At 37.6% G+C, this 11,738-nt stretch overlaps 1 protein-coding gene across 2 annotated transcripts; it reads left to right on the forward strand.

Annotated features, from left to right (window-relative positions):
- The first annotated feature begins 1,609 nt into the window (after nucleotides 1-1,609).
- On the forward strand, nucleotides 1,610-11,738 carry LOC116267083 (probable methionine--tRNA ligase). Of its 2 annotated transcripts, none has more exons than XM_031648649.2 (18): nucleotides 1,610-1,707; nucleotides 1,926-2,108; nucleotides 2,217-2,361; nucleotides 3,538-3,691; nucleotides 3,871-4,026; nucleotides 4,206-4,436; nucleotides 5,282-5,425; nucleotides 7,745-7,835; nucleotides 8,264-8,370; nucleotides 8,473-8,587; nucleotides 9,283-9,401; nucleotides 9,518-9,583; nucleotides 9,676-9,804; nucleotides 9,933-10,073; nucleotides 10,160-10,286; nucleotides 10,490-10,722; nucleotides 11,189-11,290; nucleotides 11,396-11,738. In XM_031648649.2, exons 2-18 carry the CDS (start codon nucleotides 1,988-1,990, stop codon nucleotides 11,624-11,626), a joined length of 2,412 nt encoding a protein of 803 aa, XP_031504509.1. In that variant the 5' UTR covers nucleotides 1,610-1,707; nucleotides 1,926-1,987; the 3' UTR covers nucleotides 11,627-11,738. The 2 variants fall into 2 exon arrangements, with proteins under 2 accessions (XP_031504509.1, XP_031504508.1); XM_031648648.2 differs by having other exon boundaries at nucleotides 1,616-1,707; nucleotides 1,916-2,108.

Genomic DNA, 11,738 nt, shown 5'->3' on the forward strand with positions numbered 1-11,738 from the left:
TTCATCATTGTGCGAGTACTACTTAAAGATACATAGATGTCTTACTTTTTCTACTGCCCTATGTCATTTAATTATGCCTCGAGGAGAAAGGTTAATGATGTTACTTTGTCATGGAGACATGCTTAAACAACAACTAATCCTAATTCAATGGGAATGAGTAGTTAAAGAAGGTTATTTGTTGTTTGAGCCTTCCCCATATCCCGTAAAATTAACATGATTCATTCTATGCATATTAGGAAAATGACTAGGACTAGTTAAGCATGAACTTAGCTGGCCTAGGCGTTGCAGATTTTGAATATTAGACGAGTTTGTCCAATGATACTACTTTCTTTTTTAAGTAGGAGAAAAATTGGGTAGGTGATTAACATCAATTGTCATCATTCAGTTCGAAAAATAGAGAACTAAAGTGTTGGATAACTTCATCCCATGCCCCAAATCGGCAGCGATTAGATCAATTAGATTGTTTAGCTGATCATACTGATCTCATGAGCATTAAAATGCCTTGAGAGATGTAGCATATCTTGTTTGACTGGCGGACTAGTGTAAGTCTTGTCGTCAATTTGATTCTCATAGACGCTACTCATTTGGACTGCAAACAATATATGCACAACACTCTAATTGATAGGTATACCACTCTCCACTCAGGTTTAGAAGTAGCCATGGACCCTGATAGCATGGAGAAAAAGGAAGGGACTTCGATCTCTTGGAGGTATCCCATCCCCCCTCGCGAGCATTGAAATGAAAATTTGTAATTTTCAGCTAAATGAATCTTAAAACCTACCATAACCTTCCAAACGCATTTCTAATACATATTTATTTAAAAACACATAAAACATACATGGATTAGCTGGCTAGGGTTGCACATTAGAGCGAAACTGCATTTGAAACCTAACCCTTATATCATGTTAGGTGATCTCAATAGAATTCAGACCAAAATTTTCATCTTTCATACAAAGACAACTTACTGTCAACACCAACCTACCAAGCAGGAATTGCAAAATTCTCAACCCCAACATATGCATGTAACTAACAATGGAGTTCAAATTGAGCGGAAAAAGCCCAAATGGGAATATTTTGGGAATTTCATATTGTTTTAGGCCTAACCTATTTTAGAGTTACCTAATTGACTCTTACCGTGTAGTTAGGCCCGATAAGACGAAGTAATTAGCAACTTGTTTTTACAAAACTAACTTTTTGAAGGAAATGACAAAAACCTCTCAATATTAAAGTCAAATGCAAATGTTTACCACAACAAATAAGTAGATCAAAACTCTTTGAAGCTTAAGCGTGTTTTTCTATTAAAATGCAAGTGTATTTTTATAAAATTCTCAATTTGTAAACTAGTGGCACTGCGAGAACGGGCCAATGACAGATAAATTAGGCAGTGGTGCTTAACTAGCTCACTTTAGTGGGTTCGGAGAAAATCGGCCGGACTCACCTAAGCCAGGAAAAGCTGAGAATAAAGCCCCGACCAGGACCTAGGGCTCAGTTCGGGCTTGGTAAGAGACGACACTTGGTTTGTAATTTGAACACTTATGAAGGGTATTTTAGTAATAATGTATATCAGTAGGTTTTACACAAAGTTAGCTTCTCCTCCTCCCCCTTCGACATTTTGGGGTGGCGCCTAGACTCCTAGTAGAAGAATCTCTCTCTCTCGCTCGCTCTCTCTCTCTGAGGGAATTGCTCCGACGTAGTTGGGATTTCGTGGTGAGTTCCTTTTCTCCCCGTCTTTCGTTGGTTCTGCAATTTCTGGGATTTTTTTCATGCTGAGATGAGAAAGAGAGAGCCGTGGGTGGAGCAAGTGGAGCTTTGAATTTGTGGGCTGGGTGAAATTTCATGGGGTATTTGTGTAAAGCAGTGGTTGGTGCCTTGGTTTTGCTTTTGTTCGCTGTGTTCAAGAACTTGCTGTTGTTAGTATTTTTCAGGTTCCTTGATTTCTCGGAGCAACGAGCTCTTTGCTCTTGGGGTTCGAGGCGAAGAGGGAGAGATGGGAGAAGCCACCGGTGGTCGGACGCCGAAGCTTCCGATCGACGGCAGGAGAAATGTGCTCATTACGAGCGCTCTTCCTTACGTCAACAATGTTCCCCATCTTGGAAATATCATCGGATGTGAGTCTGTGTTGTGTGAAAATGGAGCTTTTTTATTGGGAATTTCCTGTGGGCTTTCTGTTTTTCGGCTGTTTGCTTATTGAGTGCCTTTTGTGCTGATTTCTGAAGGCGTTTTGAGCGCGGATGTCTTCGCGAGGTACTGTCGCCTTCGCGGCTACAATACTGTATACGTTTGCGGGACAGATGAGTACGGAACGGCCACAGAGACGAAGGCAATGGAGGAGGGTTGCTCCCCAAAAGAGATTTGTGACAAGTGTGTTCCTCTATTTGATCTGTGGATGATTCTACTTTTGGTGCACTTCTGTTTAGTGGGTTTTCCCCCTAGATGACATAGCGTTGTTTTGTTTTCTTCCTCTGTTCATAATTTGAGTATGTCACGAGTAGTTTATGAATAGATGGTGGGTTTATTGGGGTGCTCTCTTCTTGCTACATGTAGTGTGGTGCCTTGGCGACTCCCTTGCTTCTAATTCTGATAATGTTTTCTAATGGTTTCTACTACTTGCTAACAGCGTTCTACATCTTCCTGTTAACTCGCTTTAAGGTGGTGTGGAAGTGGGGAAGGAGAGTTTTTCGGAGAAAAGAATTTGATAGTTGAACGAATATCCTGTTGGAGAAGTTTGTTTGTCATGCGGTTATTTAAAGGAATGAGCTTCTGTTTCTTTTATTATGGACAGTGTGCTAAGAATATGTAGTCAAGGGATTTTGCTAATGTTCTCCGTACTCCTAAATGTCTTTCTTTTAATATAAAATGCACTTACAGAGCATCAATAGTTATACCTGATAAAAGTTGCATAGTAGTGTGAAGTTGGGTTAAAATGATTTTACGTATAGCCACATGAGTTTCCGGCCTTTCACTGAACAATATTGAGTTGAATTTGTGAATATGGGAAGAAAAAGGAGAGCATTTAGGATAACTGTAAAGTGTAAAAAGAAAAAAAAAACCTTTTTTCCTTGTGGAAATTGAATAATTTTTAGTTGTTTAATGTTTATATTAATGAATTATGGAAGAAGAATTATTAACATGTTGATCTGGACTTCCTCTTTCTTTAAGGTCATCAACAAAAAGTTGAAAACAAATAAGCCAGAACTAGATGCGTTCACGATACTTCAGCTGATGAAGCACTGTTACCTTCTTTTCTTGGTACTGTTATGCACTTTTTGTTACGTTTTATTCTTAGATTTTTGGTTGGCATATGCAAATTATGTTGCGGAGGAGCATTTTGTGGTGGATTTGACATGTTTGCAGTGCTTTGGGTTTTATTTTCCTTTTTCAAACAATATTGCTGTTTTCATGTTTTCTTATCCAATTGGGTACAGTTAACCGGTGATATCATATAAGATACATGTAGATAATAGGTCTTTTCTTTTCAAGACTGTCGCATCCCTGCATTGTTCTGTCAACTTAGCCGTGCTTGTTTAATTGATATAGGTACCATGCAATCCACAAGGAAATCTATGAATGGTTTGATATAGGTTTTGATCACTTTGGGCGTACATCTAGCCCTAATCAAACTGTTGTCTGCCAAGCAATATTCAATAAACTCCTGGAGAACAAGTGGCTCACTGAGAATACAATGCAGCAGGTATGGGTCTTCTCATTTTACTACAGAATCTGAGTTGTGTGAGTGTATAATCCATTTATTCTGATTGAAAGGTGTCATTTCTCATTTAGTAAGTAGTAGCCATGATTTTTTCTTTTTCTTTTTTTTCTTGGTCTGAAGGGTCAGGTCTTATTTTTCCCATTTAACTTTTGATTTTGCAGCTATATTGTGACACTTGCAATCGCTTTTTGGCTGATAGACTTGTGGAGGGCACATGTCCCACGGCTGGATGTGATTATGGGGATGCTAGGGGCGACCAATGTGAAAAATGTGGAAAATTATTAAATCCAACTGAGCTTATAGATCCAAGGTGCAAGGTATATAATGGGAAATGGGAATTGTGTCAATCGTTAAATTTTAACCTTTTATTTTATATGCTTAAGGAAAACTGTCCAATTAGGAGACCCATGACACTTGGGACATTATGTCTCAGCATTTGGAAGATTTGGTTATGTATTGGGTCTGTAAAATATTCCTGAACTTTATTTTTTTTTAGGTCTGTCGATCTTCGCCCCGCATCCGTGATACAAATCATTTGTTTCTAGAACTCCCATTGTTGAAAGATAAATTAGAAGAGTATATCAATAAGATGTCAGTTGCTGGATCTTGGAGCCAAAATGCAATTCAGGCAACACATGCTTGGTTAAGAGAAGGTTTAAAGTCTCGGTGTATAACCAGGGATCTGAAATGGGGAGTACCCGTGCCTCTTGAGAAGTTCAAGGATAAGGTAGTGCTGGGACTAAGAACTGTATGAATTACCTCTTCAATATTATATATATATATATATGTGTGTGTGTGTGTGTGTGTGTGTGTGTGTGTGTGTGTGCACTTTAAAATAGTGCCTTTTTGATAGTGGCTATGCCACACCTTATATTTTTAGGTATTTTTCAGAAATAATTATGCAGATGTAGTCATTCTTTTAAGAACGTATAACATATAAGATGCTTTTAAAAGCAAAAGAATCTCACTTTTAAAATTTTATCTACCCATTTAAAGAATGTTATTTCTGTTTTTTGTAGATCATTATTTTTAAAATATAAAGTTCACATCCATAAGGTAGGTTACAGAAAAATGACTAAACTGTTAAGAATGAAGGGTATTGTAAAACCAGTCCTAAAATGGGACTGATTGAACATGTATGTACATATCACTGTCAAAGATATTGGAAAATTTTCAAATAAATGTGAGGAAAGTGGAAAATAAAGGAAATTAAAAAGGGGAAAATTTGTGATATTTTGAAAAACTGCAAAATGTTTGTCATTTTTTTGGAAAAGTTATTTTTAATTTATTTTAATCTTTTTGATGCTTCCTTGAACATATTATTAGACATTTTGAATTTAGATCAATGTTTTTGTAAGAAAATTGGTAGGTAAAAAACTCAGACCTTCACATTTTTTTTATTTTTTAAATGATTTTATATATCAATATATGCATATATGTATGTATATAACTATATATGTTTGTGTGCATGTATATATAAGGCGCATACACATGTGTATGTGTGCATGTGCATGTGTTTATGTACGTGGTTGCGTTTAAAGGTTCGATTCTGACTTGAAAAGATTCTATTAGGTATTTTATGTCTGGTTTGATGCGCCTATTGGGTATGTATCAATAACGGCATGTTATACACCAGAGTGGGAGAAGTGGTGGAAGAATCCTGAAAATGTGGAGTTGTTTCAGTTCATGGGCAAAGACAATGTGCCATTTCACACTGTGAGTTTACTTCCTACAACTTTTTGGAAAATTTTTAGAACCAAACCTTATTAAAATGAAACAAACTTATTCACTAAACAGTGAATGGTCACTGCATGCTTTTCCTCTGTTCTATCTTCTTCAAAATGCTTGGACTGGTATGACAGGTGTGGTTATTACAGATAGTAAATCTGTCTCTTGTATGACATTGTCTTACTGGATGGCTGTTTTTTTCTTTTTCCAAATGCTTATATTCATTACTTGACTCTTAATCCAACTTTTCTATCTTTTGAGTTACTGCATGTATGCTTCCCGAAGTCCTAATTCGGTCATGGGGCTCTGTCCCTATAATGAGGATTACTTGATTGAAAGACACAGAAATGAGTAAAGATATTTGGCTAGGATTTGAAAACTGTCCCATGTGTCATCTGTGCAGGTTGTGAGCTGTTTTTTTTCTGCCAGTTCAGCCTAGACTGGTCAATGAACTGGTTAAAGAGCGTACTGGCTTTTACCTGGATCTTAGAGATAGGGATGGCCTTGCCTGTCTATTCAGAGTTGGGTTCGACTTCTGAGCCCAGTCTAATCTGTGCAGATCAGTTTGATCAGGTAATGGCCCATTGGTGGGCCAGCCATTTTTTAACCTACACAAAAATGAGCATTTTGATGCATACACTCCTATAGTTATTAGTTACAAGATAACAGGACTTGCAAAGACCTTGAATCCTTTTACAGATTGGAAGTGACGTTGACCTGTTCACAACCATTTATTATTTCATGTTTTGTGATTAGGTCTATGTTGTTAAGGCGTTGCCTAGGCACAGCTCCTTCATTCATTGCCTGAGTCCAGCACTTAGGGAATGTAAGGTGGGCGTGCGCCTATGCTAACAGCTGGTCACGCCTATATGGGACTGGGTGTGCCTCTGCCTAGTCCATTGAAGTCAAAGGGACACTCATCTAACTCAACAGGGTTCTTCCTTCTTAAAATCTTTAATCAGGATTAAATATTGTTGGAGACCGGTGTGGTGTTAATGTTTAAGTTGTGGAAGCCTAAGAGATAGTCTTCCACTCTTGCTTGAATGTGGGAATGGTTATTTAAGCAAGCAGAAGACACATATTTCATTCATGTCAACTTCATTTAGGCGATAATTCAGATGATGATGGGCTTGCATCTTCTTCTTCAGATCACTGATCACTATGCATTTTTTGTTATAATTTATGAATTGAAATGAACATTTGAGTCTAGGAACTTATCGAATGATTTTCAGTTTCTTGAAGCTTCAATGATACAAACTTTATATTTTGTCTTCAGTATACAAGTATAATATAAATCATAAAGTATTGACTGTTATGGATGGTTGTTATATATCACTATTAGCCATAAACTCATATTATATAACTTAATACTTAATAGCTTAATATATATAATAGTTATTTTCCACACTTTTTAACATATATATTAGGTTATATATGACAATCGGATATATTATATAATTTATATTATATAATATTGACTGTATGTAATACATACAGCCATAATTTGTTAAATGGTCACCTAAGTGCACCTCGGTGCACCTAGGCACTAGGTGGGACCTGTCGCGCTGGCTGCACCCAATGACTTTGATAACTTAGGATTAGATTGCTTCCTTTTCTTTGTCGTGTAAAAGTGTATACAGCTTGTCATATCAAAAGGTCAAGTTTAACTGTAGGGGGGAGTGTAGAGAATATTTCTAGCATCCATGGTTCTTCATGTAACAATCTATTTTTATGTATTTCTTGGATTTAGGTCATCATAAGGTAAGCAAGCAGTTCACTTTTGTACTCTTTTCCCTTTAGGGTAGGTCACTTTATGAGCAATGGAGGTTATTAGAGCAAGCCTATATACTTCTAGATCACGAAATCTATCTCCTTTTGGCACTCAAGTGAATCAGATTCTGACTATGTATATTGAAATGCACATCTTTTATATTTTTATATCTATGGGGTTTCTTAGACGCTCATGGATTTGCCGGATCATTTGCTAGGCTAGGCTTTTAGGAACTTAAATTAAAAGAACATGGTGAATGAAACAGATGTCTGACTATCTATATTGAAATGCACATCATAGAGGTATCCTTTTAATGAAGCTGCTTGCATAGTATAACCATCTTCGCTTCTGTGAACTTGTCTTAGTATACATCAAAGGATATATGTGATTTTCAATTTACATTATGCTTATGTTGGTTGTAGATTTTGTCATGATGCTTCATGAATATTTTGAATATTGGAAGCTAATTTGGCTTTGATTTTTTTTTTTTAAAGTTTGTTTGTTTGGTTAAACTTGTCTTGCTTTATTTATTTCAGGTCATGTTTCCTTCAACATTGTTGGGTACTGAAGAAAGCTGGACATTAATGAAAACTATCAGTGTCACAGAGTATTTAAATTATGAAGCAGGTCTGCTTTTTGGGTTGGTTTGCTTACTTAGTTATTTTAGTTTGTTGCTTTTGAGATAATCTCAAAGTCCCAGAATTCAGTGTAAACTTGGTTTGCAATTCTTTTAGCATCATCTTAGTTTTAAAGCATTATCTTTCATTGAAGGGGTTCTGTCCAGTAGGAATTATGTACTTATTGTTGCTAGGGTCATCCTTTCTAAAGACAGGCCTTCTGAATGTATAGGGGATTTGTTGCTTTCTTGGTGGATACATCGCCAAGAATGAATGGGATGTCCACTATGGTTGAGTGGATGGCCTACATGTAATAGTCAATGACTGAGTAGGATTTTCTCCTACTTGGTTAGTTCTTCAACTTATTTTTCATATCATATTTTCTGGATTATGGTGGTCACTATAAATTTATAATTATTTTGTGACTACCATGTCCAGGAAAGTTCTCCAAAAGTAAAGGAGTGGGAGTTTTCGGCAATGATGCAAAAAATACAAGCATTCCGGTTGAAGTGTGGCGCTATTACTTGCTAACTAATCGACCTGAAGTAGGTTAAGTTTCACCTTTTTGTTTGCCTGATTACTTAGAGAACTTGTGATGATTTCATTGGATGGCCTGAGCTTATATCTCCTGTGCTCTTTGTTCTTAGGTGTCAGACACCTTGTTTACATGGACAGATTTACAAGCAAAACAAAACAGCGAGTTGCTGAAGAACTTGGGAAACTTCATTCATCGAGTGTTGAGCTTTGTTGCAAAACGGGAAGGTTAGCATTGTCCCCATAACTAGGCAAACATAATTTTCTTATTCTCTGCTGTACCTATTGTTGGTCATTGGTCCCAGCCATGTTGAGGATTGGTGCGTTAGGGTAGGAAAGTCTCAATGTCTTGTAGAAGAAAATTCCAAAGCACAGTTCCTCAGATGAAAAATGGCAGGTGTTATCTTCTAAGGTGTGAAGCCCTTCATGGGTATTACATGCATCACTGGATGGGGAATGGGGATGGTAGGATGTTGGACAGGAATAAGTGGTGACATCGTCAGGAATTTGACTGCTGACTGGAGGAGACGAGTGATGAGGATTTTGGAGGAAAGGTAGAATGGTTACTGGTGCATGGGAAAGGGAACGAGATTGGAATAAACTTGAAATTTAACCTTTCCTTTTTTTTTCCCCTTAAATTATGAAAAGGTGGATAATGGTCCATGTTAGACTGGAACTCGTGACCAAGCCTTGCCATGTTTTGGCCTGGATTTATTTGCGGGACCCTTTAGAAATGTGTGCCATGTGCCAAAAACAGAGTGGGTGGATGGATACCTGGGATCTTGTCCACCCGGAGATTGTTGTTCTTGCATCTTAGAGATTTGTAATGGACCATGTGTCAGACCCTGTTCTTGTTGTCTACAAATTGTAAATAGTTCTGAAGTGCAAACACTGTTTCTACTGATTCTTGGTCATTAATATAGGAGAAGGGTATGGATCAATAGTTCCAGATGCACCTGATGCAGAGTCACATGCTTTAACAAAAAAATTTGGGGATACTGTTGGCGACTTAGTTGAGCAGTATCTGGAAGCTATGGAGAAGGTGGTAGTACAGTCCTATTTCTCTCCTTTACCGCTGATTTTGTGGGATATTTGTGATTCATGTCACCATACTTTCTAAAATTTGTAATTTCTTCTCTTTAATTTTTTTCTTGTCAGGTTAAGCTGAAACAAGGATTAAAAATAGCAATGACAATTTCTGGTGAGGGGAACTTGTATCTGCAAGTAAGATCTCCATTTTTTTGCAGTGCGGTATTTGTTTTACATTCTTCTAATTGCCATGTAACACCTTGAAGGTTATTTTACAAATTGTATAGGAGAGTCAATTCTGGAAGCTCTACAAAGAGGACAAGACTTCTTGTTCCATCGTAATGAGGACATCAGTTGGGCTGGTTCACTTATTGGCATCTCTTTTAGAGCCTTTCATGCCTTCTTTCTCTGTCAAGGTAAGGCTATAATCTAATTGACCTTTTGAGTAGTAGAGCTTTTCTGGGGCCATGTCTTACATCTCAATGTTATGTCTGTTCTTTGATAGTTGCTTAATTCCTTTTTGTACTTCTGGTAACATGTGTAGGTGCTTCAACAACTAAATTTGCCTTGTGAAACGTTATCATTTTGTGAAGAGAATGGGAATGTTGGTAGGGCTCGGCGGCCTTGGGAAATAATACCTGCTGGCCACAAAATAGGTCAACCAGAGCCATTGTTTGTAGAAATGGTATGTCTATATAAGCTCCTATTGGTTCTTATTTTTCCCTACTAATTAAGGAACCTTAAAATCCTAGCAAATTTTGTGCCTTGCAGAAAGATGAAGAAGTAGAGAAATACAGAGAGAGGTTTGCTGGAAGCCAAGCTGACAGGATAGTCAAAGCTCAAGCTGAAGCTGAAGCAAAGAAGGTTGTTAAACAGCTGCAGAAAGCAACCATTTCAGGTGATGTTCTTTCTGATATATGTAAGTGTATTCCAGTATATTTTAATATGCCAGTCATTTAAACTATCTGATCTGTTGCTATTTTTAGGCTGTATTGCTTTGTGCATACGGTGTAACAGTAATGGTCATGGAATTTCATAGTTTCTTTTGTTTGGCGGAAGTGTTAGTTTTTTTTCTCTCTTTCTGCATCTCTTCTATGACAGATGAAACAACAAAAAAAAAGAAACAAACAAAATCTGCAGCAGCAGCAAAAGGAAAGGATGCTGAACCTGAGATTTCTGTTGCAAGGCTTGATATCCGTGTTGGCCTCATCACTAAGGCTCAGAAGCATCCGGATGCTGATTCACTGTATGTTGAGGAGATAGATGTTGGTGAAGCATGTCCACGTACTGTTGTTAGTGGCCTTGTCAAGTACATCCCTCTCGAGGAAATGCAGGTGCTGTTTCTCCTCTAACTGTCATGCCTTCTGACATTCTTAAACCAAATAATGTGTTCTTAACTTCTTTGACCCGTCTGCAGCTTCACCATAGTGTTTTAAGTCAATCTCATGGCATAGCTGCAGGAGTGGCATCATTTGTTCTCATTTCATATTGTGTAGTTTTTCTGGCTTTGGAAGATCAATCACCTTATTATAAATTGCTATTGCTGTGGCACTATATCTGTCGCATATGCCAAATTAATTTAAAAAAAAAAGTGCTTCTTTGAGCATATTATTGGCCCTTGCTCTTCAAAGCAATTTGAATTGTGGGTTCCAGCTAATATAATACGATTCTTTTGCATTAAAGTCATTATGTGAAAAGCCTCTTTAGATTATTAGGGGCTGTATTTTTATCAATTTATAGTCTAAAGGTATAACATGTTATGTTGGATAACCTGAAGACTTGTTTGCAATCAATTTCCAGAATCGGAAAGTTTGTGTGCTTTGCAACCTGAAGCCAGCAGCCATGAGGGGCATCAAGTCGCAAGCCATGGTTCTTGCTGCCTCGAACAATGATCACACGATTGTAAGATACATTTGTGAAGTTGTCATTTTTTCTGTTCTTTAAGGGCGTATTCTTCCCTGCTTCCATCATGTAGTTGCTTATGGAAAATCGATTCTTCTTCTTAAGGTTGAGTTGGTGGATCCTCCAGAGTCTGCCTGTGTTGGGGAGAGGGTGAGATTTCCTGGTTTTGATGGCAGCCCCGATGATGTGCTGAATCCAAAGAAGAAAGTTTGGGAAACGGTGCAGGTTGACCTGAGAACAACTGAAGATCTTGTTGCCTGTTACAAGGATGTGCCTTTCACGACCTCAGGTGGTGTTTGCAAAGTTTCATCTATTCGTTGCGGCACAATTAGGTAGTTTCATGGATGGTTATACCTTTCTGCTTATCTGTTGGCGGTAATGATTTTGACTCCCATATATTTATTGTTTACATATTGATTGAGACTCAATGAAATTGAGCTTCAGAGGA

Source organism: Nymphaea colorata, chromosome 13, assembly GCF_008831285.2.
Source record: "Nymphaea colorata isolate Beijing-Zhang1983 chromosome 13, ASM883128v2, whole genome shotgun sequence".
NCBI classification, from domain to species: Eukaryota; Viridiplantae; Streptophyta; class Magnoliopsida; order Nymphaeales; family Nymphaeaceae; genus Nymphaea; species Nymphaea colorata.